This window comes from Hyperoodon ampullatus, assembly GCF_949752795.1.
Source record: "Hyperoodon ampullatus genome assembly, chromosome: 5".
Lineage (NCBI taxonomy): Eukaryota > Metazoa > Chordata > Mammalia > Artiodactyla > Ziphiidae > Hyperoodon > Hyperoodon ampullatus.
Window position 1 is genome coordinate 40,791,572 of NC_136918.1, and position 19,071 is coordinate 40,810,642.

The 19,071-nt window shown below is 39.9% G+C and overlaps 1 protein-coding gene across 1 annotated transcript; it reads left to right on the plus strand.

The window, feature by feature from the left end:
* Positions 1 to 1,525: 1,525 nt before the first annotated feature.
* CLDN1 (claudin 1) lies at positions 1,526 to 13,854 on the plus strand (the record flags this gene model as incomplete). Its single annotated transcript, XM_079704588.1, has 4 exons — positions 1,526 to 1,873; positions 9,522 to 9,686; positions 11,893 to 11,977; positions 13,692 to 13,854. Exons 1-4 carry the CDS (start codon positions 1,651 to 1,653, stop codon positions 13,852 to 13,854), a joined length of 636 nt encoding a protein of 211 aa, XP_079560714.1. The 5' UTR covers positions 1,526 to 1,650.
* Between the last annotated feature and the right edge of the window lie 5,217 nt (positions 13,855 to 19,071).

Sequence of the window (19,071 nt, forward strand, 5' to 3'; positions counted from 1 at the left end):
CCCCACATGTGTATAGCCTCCCCCATTACCGAAATCTCCCAAGGGGTAGAGTTGTTTTCACTCCGGTCATTCACACTATTAACATTTATTTTTTAAATTGGTCCCTCCTTGTTACAAACTGGCAGCTGCCATAGTAAATATCGGAGCATATCTTGTTTTCTTCTTAGCATGTTTATCTCTGCCTCCCAGGTGTTTCTGTTCTTACTAAAATCATAGAAGCTTCTCGTTCCATCACACTGGCACCACATACACAAAGCAGCCGGGAAAACATTTTAATTATTCCAGACCACAACACCTGAGGTACATTTCTGAGTAACTACTAAGAAGGAAGCTTTAGAGACCCGTACAGGGAAACCAAAGGCTGAACTAGACTAAAACCTGAGGTGTTGGCCAGAGCCAGTCACTGCAAAAACGGAGTCAGAACCTGGACTTCCTAATCCCAGTCCAGGCCTCTTTCTGCTGGGGGTGGGGACTTTTGGGATGCTGTCACCTTTGAGGAATAGCATCTGATAATTCATTAATGAAACAGCCTCTGGAGAAGTAGAGACCCATTGGCCGGGTCCCTCTGAGAATGAATCACTGCTCTAAGACAAAGTGCTGTGGGGAAGAGGCTGGGGTGTGTGTGCTGTGTGTGTGTGTGTGTGTGTGTGTGTGTGTGTGTGTGTGTACACGTGTAAGGGTGGGACAGGGTAGGCTGCATTTTCATAAGGATGATAATAGATCAAAGGACATATATTTTGGTCAAGCTGAGAAGTAGTTAGAAAGCAGCGTGGGCTGAGAACCAAGTACTGCATATGCTACTAACTTGCTGTGTGATCTTATGGAAATCACCGTTTCTTCTCTGGGTCTCAATTTCCCAATCAATAAAGTATAAAGATTGCTTACAACCCTTGCAAAAATATGATTCTAGGAGAGATCTTGAAGGGAAGAAGGATGCAGAGGGAAGAAAGGAGGAGGAGGAGGCTGAACAGAAGGGAGGTAAGTGTGTGTGAGGGAGGGAAGAGGGGTGGAGAGAGATAGGGAATGTCTTTTAATCAGATAGTGGAAAAAAGTTGAAAATGAAACTGTGCGCCCCTTAAGGTCTCTATTTTTCATCTTTATGCATTTTTAGTGTTTAGACATAAGGAGTCATTTTTGGATAAACGTAGATTGAATGAATGGAAAGCCTGGGAAGGCTAACAGAGGAAAGGAGTTAGGAGAGAAAAGAGAGGAAGCGAGCTCGGGAACAGTCTGAGCGCCTGCTCCTCCTCGGCCTGTCCCCACTTAGGGGGCGGGACCTTCCGGCCACGGCCGCGTGGGCCATCGCGAGCCCCCACGCTCCCTCTCGCTTTCCCGTAAGCCGCCCCGAAACCGCCAGGGGGCGCTGCGCGGCGGCCGGGCCGGCCGGGGGCGGGGCTGCTTTAAATCGCGGCGCCCAGCGCCTCGGCGTCTCAGTCCCGGCCCCGAAGTAGCCGCGGCTTCTATCCTACCAACTCCAGCGCCATCCCGGACCCGGATCCAGAGCTTCTCCAGCGGCGACGCAGGGAGCAGGGCTCCCCGCAGTAACTTCCTCCGCGCAGCTCCGCCACCCCCGGGAGTCCCGGGGAGCATCTGCAAACTCCCGCTTGTGCACCGGCCGCCCCCGAGCCGGTGCGGGAGCCCGAGCGAGCCATGGCCAACGCGGGGCTGCAGCTGCTGGGCTTCGTCCTGGCTTTCCTGGGCTGGATTGGCTCCATCGTCAGCACGGCGCTGCCCCAGTGGAAGATTTACTCCTACGCTGGCGACAACATCGTGACGGCCCAGGCCATCTACGAGGGGCTGTGGATGTCCTGCGTGTCGCAGAGCACCGGGCAGATCCAGTGCAAAGTCTTCGACTCCTTGCTGAATCTGAGCAGTGAGTGCATTCCCTACTCCCGCAGCTGTGACCCAGGGACCCAACCCCCCAGTGGCTCCGTTTTGGAGTAGTAGCTACCAAACGACCCTGTTGCGTGATTACATGTCTATCAGCTTTCAGTGGATCGTCTTCTGATCACGTGATCTGCCGTGAGGAAGTGAGAGAGACCTGTGGCTTGGGGAAGGGGAGGCCCAGGCCTAAGCTCTTGTTTTTCCTCTGACACCCTGGGTGACACTTTTCTGTAGGTGTGGTTTCATCTTACATGCCCACGACTGGGGTGGTGATGGAGCGAGTGAAGGCCAAACTCTAACTTGAGCTCTTAGGCCTCTCCTGGACATTCTCAGATTCTGTGAAAATTGAAGAACTGTAGAGTTGGGTCAAGAAAATGATATGCCTTGAAAAGTTTGGAGCCTGGTAGCTTCTCCAGTTTGTAAAATTAAATAGATAATCCCAAAGTTGTTACATAGGATTTTTTTTTCTCAATCTATCTTTACTATGGGTTTTCATAGGAGAAATCACATTCCTACATGGAATGTCCCAACCTAATGTCTTCTACTCACTTGAGTTTGAATCTTTTGATTCTTTTGACTTCTAAGATCCAGTAAGTGTGAGGAAGCCCCTATGCATCCCCTGGCGTGACTCCTTTTTTTTTTTTTTTCCAAATAATGAGCAATTTTAATTTTTTTTTTTTTTTTTTTTTTGGCTGCTCCAGGTCTTAGTCTCTGCACGAGGAGTCTTCGTTGCGACATGCCGGCTCCTAGTTGTAGCATGAGGACTTATTAGTTGCGGCATGCATGTGGGACCTAGTTCCCTGACCAGGGATCGAACCCTGGCCCCCTGCGTTGGGACCGCAGAGTCTTACCCACTGGATGACCAGGATAGTCCCTTGAAGAAGCCTCTTAAGATTCTCCAGAGGGTTTAGCTTTCAGCCAAGAGTGTTCAGAGGAGGCAGATTGTATAATGTTACTTTGCAAAGTGAAGGTGGGTGGCAGGTGGAAAAAGGATGACAACAAAGAGAAGTTCTAAATAACCTCCCTTCATAATATGAAGGGAAGAATGGAGCCACTGAAGACAATGCCACAAAGGAGACTCAGCTGATGAGCTCAGTGTTCAGGAGAGTGAGGGCGGGTCTTCTCTTGAGTTTTTGCCTTCCACAAAGGAATTTCTGTGTAATGGATATTGGCTTCTTACTTCTGTCGGGTTGGAAAGGATTATGTAGTCCTAAAGATGGTGGAAAGACGACAAGAATTTTTCCTTTCATTTTTTTTTTAAATAGAAGCTTTTTTTTTTTTTTTTTTTTTTTGCGGCACGCGGGCCTCTCACTGTTGTGGCCTCTCCCGTTGCGGAGCACAGGCTCCGGACGCGCAGGCTCAGCGGCCATGGCTCACGGGCCCAGCCGCTCCGCGGCATGTGGGATCTTCCCAGACCGGGGCACGAACCCGTGTCCCCTGCATCGGCAGGCGGACTCTCAACCACTGCGCCACCAGGAAAGCCCTAAAATAGAAGCTTTTGAGTGCCTTGTCAGAAACTCATTAAATTCCCACTTACTTAGGTAATAACAATTCATGGCTAGAGTATCTTCCTTGAGATATTACATTAGTTGTCCTGAACCTTGTGTCTGTCGTGCACTTGGACTAAATTGAAGAAAAGCTTCCTTAGTCTTTGCCTAGACAAGCCTGCCCACAAGCCCCCTTTGTGTGCTGATGGTAAGCAGTGTTGTCATCGCTCAAGGTTACTTCAGTTGTTTTGTCCACCTCCTGCATGTGGTTTTGTCCAAAGCTATATACTTTAGAGTCATTAAATCTGTGCCAAATCTGTTTAAACCACTTGAGTACCTCTGGAATTTGGTGAGTCAGTGTACATACGGTAGTTTTTAGTGTTGTCATTTCAGCTTTTCAAAGTTACCTTATTCTTTTATGCCAAACATAAGGAGTATATTAGGTACACACCTTTATATAATCATTGAATCTACCCATGCATGGATAAATACACGTAAGGAATTGTATCAGACATGTCATGTTGAGGAATTGGCAGATGGAGACCATTCTAAGGGCAATTCCAGAGAGGTCTCTGATTCCTCTGATCAAAATAGTTCATTTGCTACACGTTTAAATAGGTTTCCTGTTAACTGCCTTAAAGGACCAAGTGAAATCAGATTGATCCATGTTGTCAGTACTCAAACAGGTCATCCCTACTCGTGATAATGTGTTAAAATGTTTTATTTTCATTTCTTCCTAATTAATAGAGCTGTTACAGTTTTTAAAGCTGTGGCAGAAGATCTAAACAATACCTTCCCTCTACCCCATACACATTTTGGAGATTTCTTCCTGATGAAATTTTTTAAACTCCAGATCAGATTTCTTTTCATTTTCGTTAAAGCCAGAGTTTATTGAAGGTGGGGCTGAGGCCTTTCTCTCAAAACTGATTCCCAGAAGAAGGAAACTTGACTCATTTGTACTCTTTCCAACCTTCCAGTAACTAACTAGATGTCTTTGGATGGAGGCCAGAGAACCTACCTGTCCCCGTTTCTCTACCTGGACAGCTGTGCTCACACCCAGCTGATGTAGAGAGCTGGGGAGGTGATTCATTGGCTGGTTTTGGTATAGTTCTGTGACATCTAGAGGTGATCAGGATTATCTGTACGTATAAGCAGTGTTCCTTGTAACAAGTTGTGTTCCACAAAGTGCTTTTAGGTAAAAAGCTTAGCTAGAAGCTTCTTGAAATTGTACCTTGTTCTTTTTGCCAGTAGAGCCCATTTGGCAACTTAGGGCCGAGATTCCGGGATTTATCAAGGTTGTAGCACTAGATATGTTAAAATCCCTTGTTCCCTTTCTCTAATTAGTTTCAGCTGTAAAAAGCACATGACAGTATCTATAGGGATATGGTGTGCATAAACAAATATACGAAAGGAGATACAGCCAGGCTTCTTTAGGTGGTTCTTGCAAAGCAGTTTATGAAAATATAACTGGGGAACTTCCTGGGGAAACAAATCTTATACCGTGGATTGTGGTTTTACTATGGTTGAGACAGTTTCACTTCCATCCAGGTACGGATGTTTATTGACATTGATGACTGATAGTTGGAATATACAAAAAAGAGTGTCAGATAGAGTTGCAGTCGACTTTTCTTGATTAAACTGTACATCTTGCCTTGTTTTGATCCAATTCTCAAACTTTTGGCAAGCTAGTGCCTATTTCATGTGCTTAGTTAATTGCTTCTTCTGGCTTGACTTTAATAGCTAGAGCTGTCCAAAGACTGGGTTGCCCCAGGAGGTTGCATGGTGGGAGGTGTGAAAGCAGAGGAATAAGTAAGCATTTTGAAGGAATGTTGTAGGGAAAAATCCAAGTCCCAGACAAATGGGAGGTTAGGCTAGACTTTCTCTAAGTCTCATCTAGCCTTGGGATTCTGTAATTTGTTTATAAGTTCCTCTAGGCTGTTCAACTTGCTTTGCATGAACCCACATGTGTGCTGGTGTGCTTTAATAAGTATTGGTTGTGGGTGAAGTTTCCCAGCACTCTCACCATGATGTTAGGCTCAATCAAAGAACAAAATCACTGACTTGGACAGTCTTTGAAGCACAGGCAGAGAGGAGGGCACCTGCTTACACTTCCCTAGACTGCATTATGCCTGCTGAATCAAGGGTGTGTAAGGGGCCGTTTGTGTTCAGATCCGTTTCAAGAATTAGTTCTGACTTTTGGAATGATGAAAGTCAAAACCCAAAGCCAGGCTGGAGTACTCACTTCTCACCCTGGTCTTGCACTAACTAGCCATGTTTATAATGGTGATCCACTCAATTTCTCTGGGCTGTAGTTTCCCCGCTTGTGAAATAGGGCAGGAATGGGGAGGTGAATCCATGACTCATTCATCCATTCGACAAGCATGAGCCAGGCCCTATCCGTGTTCCTAGAAATGCAGCTAAGAAGATTGGTAAGATGCAAATGTTGATTCTTTCCAGTGCCAACATTCTTTGTTAATAACTGCAGTGATGGAGCAGAAACAGGCAAGGGGCATGGTTTAGGTTTCCTTGATTGGAGTGATGAGTAAGAGGCACAGAGGTAACATAGATGCGTACATTTAATCATGAGGCAATTTCTCTAAGAAACAAACAAGGTAGCAAAACTGCTTGGCACATCCTGAAAAGTGGTGAGCCCTGCCTCATCCCAGACCACAGTTATTGACTGTGCTGGAGTCCTAAGGTCATACCCAACGGCCACCAGTTCATACGTCAATCAAATGGAAATGCTAACAATGAGGACTCTTGAGAAACTTTGAACTTGAGCAAAAGTGAGCAATTTAATAAGGGAAGAAGTCATGCGAGTATAGTTCTGTGACACTCTGTGATGAGTTCATTTAATTGCAGAGGAGAGAAGAGGATTTTTGTTCTAGTCAGCCAGTGGTCAGTTTATTTATTTGCCTAATACTTCTTAAGGAACTACTGATGCAAAGAGAGACTGTGTGAGGATAGAGATATAATTAAAATCTACTTTGTTTGTGATATATAATCATAGGGTAATAATATAGTAATATGGCTAGTAAACAGCATGAACAATGTCACGTAGTTAAAGGAGATTCTGCTGCTTGTATAGTAAAACTTTAGAAAAGCTTTAGAAAAAACAGTTCCACCGACTTGTCTATGCTTGTCTTTCTACGCTTATGTTGATTAACTTCACTGTAGTAGATCAGTAACTTCTAACTCATTTCTTGTCTCACAAGTAGAGATCTTTGTAAGTACGTTTTCAAATTATACTTTCAGGTTGCAAGTGGTAAGAACTCCTTAAGGAGTCTTTAATCTCAAGATTATCAGTCTAGTTAAGTATAATATAATTAAAAGACTGCCTTCTCTGTATACTGCTGATAACGATGAGGAGCAATAGTGTAACTTTTTGAATGTTTGCTAACCATTTTCTCCAAAGACAACTTTAGTCGCTGCTAATAATATTGTAGAGGTATCTGCAAATTTAGTGGGCCAGAAAGGAACATATTTGCTTCTAGATCTGAGCCAATCAGGTCAACTCAGAGATAATAGTTCAAGACTGTATCTCTCTAGTCTAAAATATTTTGCAGCTTTCAAATATTTCTCAACTTCTCTGCCCTACTGATCATTGTTCCACCAGAAGAAAACTTCATCTTGGAAGCTAATTAGATGCATAATTTAGAAATTTAGAAAATTTTAAAAGATTATATTGGGTTAAACAAAAAGTATGAATTTTTTCTCCCTAGATGAGTTTCTAGCTTTTAATGATCTAAACTAGATCTGGCTTTATGTAGCAAGATTTTAGTATTCTGAGGCTTTCTAAGAAGGCGTTTCTCAGTATTATTTCAAAGATTAAGCTTAACACAAAAGAGTATTTTTACCTATCATAGTAGAATTCTTAAAGGATAAAGACATGTTCAAATTTAAATTCACTGAACACAGATTGAGTAATCCATGAAGCTTGCCAGGTACTGTTCTTAGTGCTTTGGATGGAAATATGAACAAATATTTGGCCAAATCATCAAGGAGCTCACAATTACATATTTTAGATCTCTGACTTAAAAGGCTTCCATAAGACGTCAATTTGAAGGATTCATCTGGTTCCAGCTTAAAACTGTGCGGTTTAGATTCTATCTGCACATAAAACCCTCATAACTTGTAATACAACACTTGCTTACTTTGATTTGTAATTCACCATTACATATGCCCAACTAGTGAGTTTTCATGCTGTTATTATTCTCAGCCTTTTCTTTTGTATTTTTACATTCCCCCCCCACCCCTCATATCACTATAGTTAAGAATTCATCCAGATGTCTCCAGTGATGCAAGATGAGATTTTGTGAAATTTCCTAAGTCAGTGGATACCAGGACGTAAATGAAAAAAAAAAAAATTGCTTCACAAAATAACACTATTGCTATGTCAGATTTTTCAAAACAAAAAATGATCCCCTTGCTCTATATGGTTTACATGATTCCTGAGTATAGGTTTTTCCCCCCGGGTTTTTTTCCCCCATTTTCTCCATAATTTTTTGTGCGTTATGAAAATGATACATTGTTCTATAAAGAAATAAAACATACTAGGGTTTGTAGCACACAGAATACAATATCTGTCCCTTCCCCCTTAGAAATTCTATAAAAGTAGTGGAACGAGTAAAATGGGGCATGAATTAAATGTGTTTTCTTTGAGAACTGAAAGGGGAACAAACTTAGAGATGAAGACAGTGAAAATGAGATAATTCCAGACGAGTGCAGGTGGAGCCTTGGAGTGGTTGATCCATGTACGCTCCCTGCCTGGGTGGTTTTATACAAGCCTGACTCAGGAGATTGAGGCCCAGGAGACTCCTCGTGAAGAGTACCTTGTGACCCAAGTGCTTAGACCTGCTGGGCTGGTGGCCTGCTGTTTTCACATGAAGCACAGATCAGAATGATTATAGAAGCTGAGTCTGGTTTGGGGCCCTACAACTCAAACAAAGTAGAACACTTAGAGATCAGAGAAAGCAACCACAGTGGTGAATAAGGGGTTGGAAAACTGAGCTTAATGGACAAACAAAGCAAAAGGTTGTTGAGAGATGTAAGAGGCTATACATACTTGAAGGGCTATCATATGAAGACAGAGGGTAAAAATCTTGTCACCTCTTCTTTAAGACCCTCCAGTGACTTCTGATCACACTTAGAATATACTCCAAACCCCTTCCCCTAGCTTGCAAAGCCTTACATGATAAAAATGCCTTCTGCCTACCTTGCTAACCCACCTCATTTTACTTTTACATCCTACCATCCTCCAGTAGTACTAGCTTTGCCAGTTTGTCCAGGATTGAAGACATTCTCAGGAGTCAGGACTTGTAGTTTTATTTATTTATTTATTTATTTATTTATTTATTTATTTCCGGTACGTGGGCCTCTCACTGTTGTGGCCTCTCCCGTTGTGGAGCACAGGCTCCGGACGCACAGGCTCAGCAGCCATGGCTCACGGGCCCAGCTGCTCCGCGGCATGTGGGATCTTCCCAGACCGGGGCACGAACCCGTGTCCCCTGCATCGGCAGGCAGACTCTCAACCACTGCGCCACCAGGGAAGCCCGGCTATTACGTTTTGTTCTAAGAAAATGGTATTCATGTCTCCCACCCCACCCCCATCACTGGAGATACCAGTGTTGCTTATCCAGCCATGATAATCTATGAGAAATTCACTAGTTGTCTTCCAAGTTCACCCACCCACATTTTCTGCAGCTTGATGAGTGGAGTATAAAGCTATTGACTACTACCAAGATATATTGTAAACCATTTTAATTATAAATGTTTTAACATTAAGGATAACACATATGATTGTTATTTCAGAATTAAAAACTCCATTAGTAAGGATTAAAAATGTATTAGCTCAGCTAAACCTATTCAACCAAATCATTAATTATTTTTTCAGAGGATTTTGAATTTAATGTTGAAAACATAAACTGTTAGAGTTGGAGGAATTCTTATTCATCATTCAGCCAGGTATTTGTTTTTCTGGAGAAGAAACTATGTTGGTTACCTGCAGAAACATCCCTAGAAGCAGGGTCTCCTGACTCCTGGTTAGATTTTCTCTCTTCCATACAACATTGAAATATACTTGGTCTTCTACCACTCTTCTCTTGTTGGTCTAGGCATGATTTTTACATGTTCTAAAATGTTTTCTGCCAGGCACTCTGCAAGCAACCCGCGCCTTGATGGTGATTGGCGTCCTGCTGGGACTAGTAGCCATCTTTGTGGCCACTGTCGGCATGAAGTGTATGAAGTGCCTGGAAGACAACGAGGTACAGAAGATGCGGATGGCTGTCATTGGGGGCGTGATCTTTCTTATTTCAGGTAAGAGAGGCCCTGTCCCCCTTAGACCTTATTAAACTCTCTCTGACATGGGTTAAGGTATAGTTTTTGGTTTCCTGAGATTATGGTGGATTTGTTGCACTTGAATCGATTGAATTCACTTCCTTTAAAATCTGAAGACAGAAACCTTAAGTCCATTTGAGTTTCACATTCTCAAACAGGAACCAAATGAAAATCTGTATTCACAGTGGACAGGTCTATTCCTTGAGGTTTCCGGTGCCAACTGGTTGTTAGAACCATCCTCCCCAGGTGAAGAGAGATTTTTCTATCTAGCAAACACTGAGGAACAATTCTATGTAATTCAGAAAATTTCTGTAGTGTCTCTTCCGATACTATGTGGGAAAGATGGGGAATGGTGAGAGAGAACATAAAGAATGTGTCAGTCATACAGGTGTGTGAGGAATGAATGAGACTGGGATTATTGGAGGAAAATGAGGGCATCATTCCACGTGGGCAGATCTGACTCCAGAATAAACAGGTGGTACCCATAGATCAGTGAAGAGAAAGGTCAGTTGGAATGGAGGCGAAATGTTGGAATGGTAGGGAATAAGGGTAAATGAGTTAAGAAAGAAAACAATAGAGAAAGGCCTTGGAAAAAAACCTTGACAAAAGAGTGCGATTACATTTTCCATAGAAAATGAATGTGTATGTATTGCTTTATTCAAGTGTTGATATGTGACCTTTGAGAAAATGAAAGCCAGAAGAAGACATGGACAGGTCACTTGTAAAGCCTTATAATAAGGTTTATATAAAATAAGATTGTGTTTATATATAAAACAATAGACTATTATATATAGTAGTTGTCTATTGTTTTGAAATGGACTAGTATATATATTATATATATATATGTATATATATATAGTAGTATGCAGTAGTCTATTGTTTTTGAAAACAACACCAGTGATATAATCTACCACTAGGAAACACTAGAATTAGACGTTTTTCTCATTTTCTCTTTAACAAAAGTATGTGGATTTCATCAATAATGAAGGAAGAGTGCCTGTGGCTTTGCTAAAGGTTTGGTTAAAGTTTATTCAAATTACTCCTGGATAGCATTTTATTCCCAACAGTTTGATTTTACATCAAAGGCTGTGAATGCACTTACTGTGTAAGACCCTTCCTCCGCTTGCCTTCTTGTAACTCTGGTACATCACTTCCCCAGTCTCAGGGACTTCCTAGGGAGTGAGGCTTGCAAGTTCCACAGCATTTGCATGGTCTGCTTGAGCAGCCAAAGCAATGGTGTTTTCTCTCGAGTATTAGAGGCAATTAGGTTGGACCACATTTTTTGTAGGAGGAAGGGAACAGAGGGGATAGCATAGAAATATTTAATCTGTCTAAATTGATGAATTTTTAGAATGGCTATAAAAAGAAGTTATTTAATGTCTTTGGATAAGAAAGATCAAGGTGTTGTATACTTCTTATGAATGATAGAGTGGGTTATTTTGACTAAGTAGTTTCTCTGGCCTTACTGAAATGTGAAAGGCATGAGAAATTGAGTGTTCAGCACATATTGATCTGATGTGGCACTTCAGCAAATCTCATGGCAAGACCTGGCACATCTGGCCAGTGAGGCTGTAGGAATTTAGGTGATCTAGTCCTACTACTAGAGTAGGACTACTAGTCCTACTACGTAGTAGTCCTACTACTAGTCCTACTCGTTCCTGCTATCTAGCTACTATTTACTTTCATTTTGATTCTTCAGAAATGTGAATTTTGAGTTTTGGTCAAGAAGAATGTAGAAGGGTTTTCATCTTGCCTTTTGTATTGTAAGTGACTAGCTTTACTAATAAGGACTTTGGTTTTACCAAAAATAGTCTAACACAGTGATGTATAACAATATATTTGAAAGAGATCTTAAATGACATGAACCTGCTGAATATTTCCAACAGAATGTTGTTTGTGCCAGTGACCTTCAACTCTAAGTGAATAAAATGACATGAACATTATAAACTATGCCTAACTCCAACCTAATGTTTTCATCTGTCTTAAGAGAATACTTAGAATAAATCATGTCTAAACCTCTAATCTCCCTAAATTAAAGTCATCTGAATTAAAATGGATTAAATTAAAAATGCCAGCACTATTGATGAGATTTAATTCTTGTAAAATACTTGTAAATTTAATGAGCCCTATATTTATGCTCAGTGTTCCATAGTGATTAACAGTCTTTTGTTTTGAATTTCTGTAGGTCTGGCTGTTTTAGTTGCCACAGCATGGTATGGCAATAGAATTGTTCAAGAATTCTATGACCCCATGACCCCGGTCAATGCCAGGTAATGCTGTTCACTCCTAAAATAGTTTGTTCTCTGAGAAAATACCCTTTTAATGTTCTTCAAAGTCCAGCTAGTGCCGTAGCTTCCCAGATTTGCTATCCAGAATTTTATGGAACTTCTGTCAAACTTGAAAATAATTTGAATGGCCTGTGACTCATGTTAAAAATAGTCTGATAATTGCTTTAACGGCCTGTATTGATAAGAAAATGAACTTCAAACTAGAAAAGTTCTAACCTGTATACTTTCCAAGTGTATGCTGGACCTTTTTTCATATTTAAAAAATGTTTTTAATATTAATAAAGATACCAACATATTTGAAATTTTATTTTTGAAGTATATTCTGAAACTTTTAACACTTGTGATTATTTGTAACTAAACACAGTTTATGATTGATTGAAAAAATAGTACTGTTGTAGAGGTTAACAAATAATATGTCATTTCTAATGGTTTAATCCTGTTTATGAAAAAACAATTTATTTATGAAAAAGAAAAGTTAGCATTTTGAAATTTTTGTTTCATCACAACCATAAAAATAACTTTAGAAAGGTCATCCTTCTTAACATTACAAGTTGTGGAAGTTAAAGAGCTGACTCTTGGCTCTCATGTAATGACACCCTTTGATCAGAGACACGGCTCTTTTCTCACTGTGTTCACATCTTTAAAGCTGAATAACTATATTCTGAGTCAGAATGTTAAGATGTAATTATTGTTTGTTGAATGCTAAGATGAATGGATGAAAAATCCCAGTGGTGGAGAGATAAGGTATGCTTCTTTGTATAAAATCACCCACATAGAGGAGAGCACATACTGCAGTGATTGTGTGTTGCAACCCATCCCATAAGATCTACACTATAAGGACAGAATCTACTGGAGGTCAGTAGGCTAAAATTTTACCAGTAATGGATATGAAAGCACTTTATAAATTGCTAGGCACTGTACACTTATTTACATTGTTTCACATGATCCTGAAAGCAGTCCAGTGAGGCAGATGGAATCATCCTGCTTTAAGAGAAGCAGCAGCTGAGGTTGAGAAGAGGAGTTACTGGCCCAAAATTTAGCAGTTGAGAGTTTGCATCAGAATTCAAACTCAGGCCTTATAACTCTAGATCCAGCCCTTCTCTCTCCTTATTGTCCACCATCAGTCACAGATCTTCTCCCCAGAACTATGGCTTCATACATCCACCTGGATCAACTTAAACTAGAATGATCTATGAGCTGCTTAGAAGTCTTTTTCGCAAAACCATAAATTTCAGATTTCAGTGTTTCTCAGTGATTGACTATTGAAAACTCTAACAGTCTCCAACACCCTCTAGTAGTTTCTTTGTAGAATTTGGTTGCTACTTGGTGATAGCATGACTTGTTAAGTTTTAGCCTAGGAACCATTGTCCAAACCTGACTTCCAAGGTATATATAAACATGCTTTACAAGTCTCCTACACATGAAAAAGTCTTTGGAACTATTTGTGTAATTAACCTGGTGTTGCATGCCACATTGCCTGATCTACTATTGCAAATTGTCAACAACTGCAATGTGAACATTCTCGTGTGTGTGTCCACAAACCTTAAAGTACTTTGCAGAACTTAAAGAGATCATGGGGGATTTTTTTTCAATGGAAAAAATATAATGAGTATGATATTGATTTCATTCTTTAATTATATTAGAGAAGTTTCCAGTGATTCACTGATTAAGCAAATACATTGTCTCTTCTTTTTAGGTATGAATTTGGTCAGGCTCTCTTCACTGGCTGGGCTGCTGCTTCTCTCTGCCTTCTGGGAGGTGCCCTACTTTGCTGCTCCTGTCCCCGGAAAACAACAACTTACCAAACACCAAGGCCCTATCCAAAACCTGCACCTTCCAGTGGGAAAGACTATGTGTGACACAGAAGCAAAAGGAGACAACCCTGTTGGAACAATCAGAAAATGAACACTGAAATACTGTATTGGCATTAAGATCTTAGATTTTGACTATTGTAGTCTAAACTGTGGTATTACCAAAAGAACATATTTTGTTAAATACCCATTGCTAAAAATGACTTAGTCTTATTTTATCTCCTTTCCTCAATATAAGAGGGGAGCCTTTTCTATTTGTATTACTGCTTCCCACTGAGTCATCATCTCAAATGTGGGGAGAGGGCATTCTTTAAATATATATAGATATGTACATGTACATGTTTTTCTATAAAAAAGTTAGGTAGTAAAACCTCATTATGTTAGTACCAGCATTCTTAAAATATATCTAAAAAAAGAAAAATATATTTATATTGATTAAATAAGTAGTTTATTTGGTATTCTTCTCTTCTTTCTTTATGTATACATATATAATAGGTCAAATATCATTTACCCTCCTTCATCAGCTTTTAATGTCTTTCACAGAAGACCTGACCTACTTTACCAAGTATGAATTATTTCAGTTCTTCACATGTGCCCTTTTCATATGTTTGTATCATATATTTTTTTTACTATGATCTTATAGCACTTGCTCTGTCACCATTCAGTCATTCTTCATGACTTTGTTTTTTGTGAGATTGGGCTTAACTCTCGATTCTGATAACACATTTATATGCCTACAGTTTAATTCCTAAAGTCAATAAGAATCTCTTACAGACCAGAGTTTTGGGAGCAGATCTTTCTGTGTGACCAGATGGTATATTCCTGCTGACCTTCCCATATGCTCCCTGTACTCTGACCTGTAACACACTTGTTTGCTTTGAAAATATTTGTCCCATTGAGGAGCTGTGTGCTGCTTTCCCAAGTGTTGTGACACAATTCTATTGATTGAATTTTTTGACCTACTTATTCATAGTTGTATATCCTCCCAAACTACCTTTTTCTTGTCCCCTTCCTCAAACTGTATTGTTTTCTCATATAGTTTACCTCGTCCCTGAGAGGGATGACCTTTTTGTCTGAATGAAGAGCTAGACTTTCTGTAATGACAGCCTGATGACAAATATTCTCTCTGTAGCTGTAAGCAAGTCACTTAATCTTTCCTCCTCTTTTCCCATCTGTTAAATTGAGATAATGATACTTAACCAGCTGCTAGAGTGGTGTAAGTATTAATTAGTTGATATTATGCTCATTCTTTGAACATGAAATATGCCTAAGTAGTGTCTCTGTTTGCTAAATTGTCTCTTAAGAAGTCATTGAACCAAACCTACACACAGGCATCCCATCGTTCGGCACCTTCCTTTCTCCACAGACCCGTTTCCTTCCTTTCAGCGGTGGCCACCATGCTGTTGGTACTCTGTTCCGTTTTAACAATTGCCCTTAGTTTTCCAGTCTGTGGAAAATGCTCCTTCACTCGAGCAAGATGATGTAATGGGAAGGGTGTTGACTTCGGTGTCTGGAGACCTGATGTGAGTCTTGGTGCTCTCAATTACAGTGTGAGTTTGGGCAGGGCACTTGGTTGCCCTAGATTTACTGCTTCACTTATAAAAAGAGGATTGTACTTCCTGACCTGCCTACCTCTCAGGGCTGTTGTGGGGATCCAATGAGATGGTATACATGTAAGTGTGATTTTGTGAGGTAAATATTATACTAGGGGAAAGAATTAAGGAACTTAAGTGCATACGTTTTGCATTACTTTTCAAATGACTGAAAAGAGACAAATTGTAAGCAATAGGTTTCTTGCTTTAACCAACCTCTCAAGTGATGAGACACTAAAGTGAATTTCAGATTACTAAGTGAAAAGGATTCTGGGGCAGTCTTAGTTTTCTTCAGTCACTATGGCCTGATGCTTTTTGTGGCTAAGCTTTTCTCCTTTCAGGAATGCAGACTTGACCTAGGACAAGTTTGCAGGTGTAATGGGTGAAACAGAAGTGTACATGTTGGCAAACCAAAGAATGGAAGATTTTTTTACTTTTAGTAACTTGCAAGGGTATACAAGGTGGATATCTGTTATGCGATGTTTTCAGAGGTATTGCTATTAGCTGGCAGCTAACACTGCTAGGATAGGTAGTTTGGGAATGTAACTCATAGTGAAACCATATAGGGGAAATTATCCGAAGGACTGCATCCTATGATTTGAACCTAGTAAATTTTAGTGTGTCTTCCAATCCTGAAAGTCTGTGCTCCTAGAATGTATAATTCAAAGAACTTCTGCTACCTACATAGATCCTAATGATGGGCAAGTATAAATACATGTGGTTACTAGTTGCTAAACTCTGAAATCTATAGTCCAAAATGGCCAACAGAATGGTTACACTAAAATTTATCCAATTTTGATATTTTTGTACTCTGCTACCATATCTGGAAACAGACAAATATGTATTTTAGGGTTTTGTAATGGGAATTTGTATAAAGTGTTAGTCTTTTTCAATAAATTGTGTTTTTTTATTAGAAAATAAATCCTTGTTTTTTTGTTTTAAATCATTTATTTCAAGATTGCCATGCTTGGAAGAAGAGATGTCTCGGGATAGGATCTGACTCACCATGTGTTACTAGGAAAGAGCTATGGTGCCTCTGCACCACCTGTCAACTATTTGAGTAGCTCCACCCACTGGAATGCCCTATTCTCTCCAACTATGCTTTTCCTAGTCAAGGGTGGTGCTACAAGAGAATGTCAGGAGACGTTACTTCATTTTCCTCATCCATAGAAAGGGGACATGCTACAATAAATGACTAAGGGATAAAATCACCAACTGTAAATCATCGTGAAAGCTTAAGGCAGTTTTGTTTCTCACAAGTTGGAAGAGAGAAGGACAGCCAGAAATCCATTATTGTTTTTGTAATGACTATTACCAAAACTACTTCTTAGAAAAGCAAGTGATGAAACTCATTCACCTGTTATCTGAAAATATCAGTAATTGATAAAGCCTTAGTTGTAACCTCTCCTATTACGTATTAAAGAGACAGGCTTGTAAACAAAGGATTGCAGCTCTATGTGGAGCTCTATGTGGACATTAGCCTTAAGGGTGAGAGACTAAGATTATTCTCAGTCCCTTTAAATTAAGCAGATGCATCAGAATCCCCACTTTTTTTTACATAATTTAAATTTCTGAGGAGGGGTCCAGACCCATGAAGTTTGAGAGGTAATACAATTCCTAAGTGCTCCTGACAAGTACTCTTAAGAGAAAACCTGGATTGTCAGTCATACTAAGTAGACACCTCTTCTGTGTGAGCTCCTCGTTATGGAGGCCATTGTCCTGCAAACCATGTCGTTTCTCCTACTCATCAATTAGTACTTACTATGTGGATCCATGCCCAGGTCCAGGGAAAACTCCATACCATTCCCACATTCCAACCTTTTAAAGCCTGTTGTTAATCCTAGTAAAATCTGGTAATGGGTTTTTTTTTCCTTCCTTTTGAGTGTGGCTCAGGTATAAGATTTCTGCAGTCTCCTCCCCCACCCCAGATATAACCCAGGTACCCCCAACCTGCCCTAAAATCTCTGTAACTAGCTGGTACCATGGAAACTGGCAGAAGTCACTGCAGGTTCCAGGATTATGTGGGGACAGACTGTTGAGTTTAAAAACACAGAAACATTCTCAATGCTCAAGCTCTTCAGAACTCGCAGTATTTTTAATACCCATCTTCCATTGACAGGTTTTTCCCACATGGCCAATATCAGCAATTAGACAAGAGATATGACTTTATTTAATTAATATTTACTGAACACCTACCATGGGCCAGTGCCATTAAATGTTGACAAGGATAAAGGATATAGAAAATAAATAAGACCCTCTCCTGGGCCCCAGGAGGGTGAAGAGTGTTAAGTGGGAAGAAAAATGAATTTGAAATCTAGCACTGGGCTCTGCCATTGATCGGCATTGTGAGCTATGGAGATCTCCATCCACTATTTTCTCATTTGTAAAAGGAAGAGCTTGGCCCCATGCAGTGGTTCTTATCCATAACAACATGGAAGCATTTGAACATTGGAAGTTTTTGAAACTTCCCAATTCCAAGGATTTAAACCCAGGTTACGGAAATCAGAGTCTCTGAGAGGAGGGTATCAGGTATGAGTTTCCCAGTGGATTCCACTGCACATTCTGAATTGCACATCACTGAGCTATGTCATCTCTCAGGACCAAGCTTGCTCAAAAAATTTTCTATATAAACCACATCCAGGCACTTCATAGATGAAATGTTGTTTATTTACCCTTTCTCTAACATTATGGTTCTATTTTCTGGTTTTAGGGGTTTTTTTGTTTGTTTGTTTTGGTGAGAGGAGGGAAGAAGATGGTCTTCAGAAGCTGTTGTCATATTTCTTTGGTAAATAACCTTCTTTCTTGTCATTTTCTATTATTTTTTAAGTCACCACCAGTAGTAATTAATACAAAGCAAATTCCCGTTTAAAGAACAGCCTTCTGTTTAACAAATAATATTAGCCCAAGAGTATAAGTGTTTATCATATTATAATCACTGAGTTATTTTCCTTTGTTATATGAAAATTTCAGGAAAGTCCTTAGCCAAAGTATCATCTTGCTACATTTATTTTTAATTGAATAACATTTCTGTGATTTGATTTTATTTATGTAATAATTTCCATGATTTATTGCTTTTATTCTCTGTTCCCCCAAAAAGAAAATGTAAACACACACAGTCTCTCTCTCTCTCTCACTCTCTCTCTCTCTCTCTCTAACCAGTTGGGGAAAGATAAAGTTTGAAAACTGGACAAGTATTTCTTAACTGAGATGACCTGGACCAGAGTACTTTCTTCTCCCAACGGGGCTTTTTTCCTTTTAATCATTTTTGTCCATTAAGTTTCCTGTTTCCATTAACGTTGTGCTTTCCCCAGGTGTCTATTGCTGCTGCCTAACTATAAAAAGTCCAAAAGCCTATAAGGGACCTGAAATAAGCAGACATCTGAAACAAGGGTCAGGGGTAGCAGAAAATATTTGCCTGGAGATGGGAGTGGAATACATGAAAGAAAAATGACCTCTAATACAGCAAGTAAAAAGGAATTTATTTTTGAAAATTATTTTTTACCACAATATTTATTTTTCCTGATAATAAAATTAAAATGTATTAATAATAAAGTAGAAAAATATAGAAAAGTAGAAATAATTATTTTAAAGATTGTAATAGCCTTATTATTCAAAAGCAAAACTATTAATAATTTGATGTGAGCTTCTCTAGCTGCTTTTTCTTTCCCAAAGA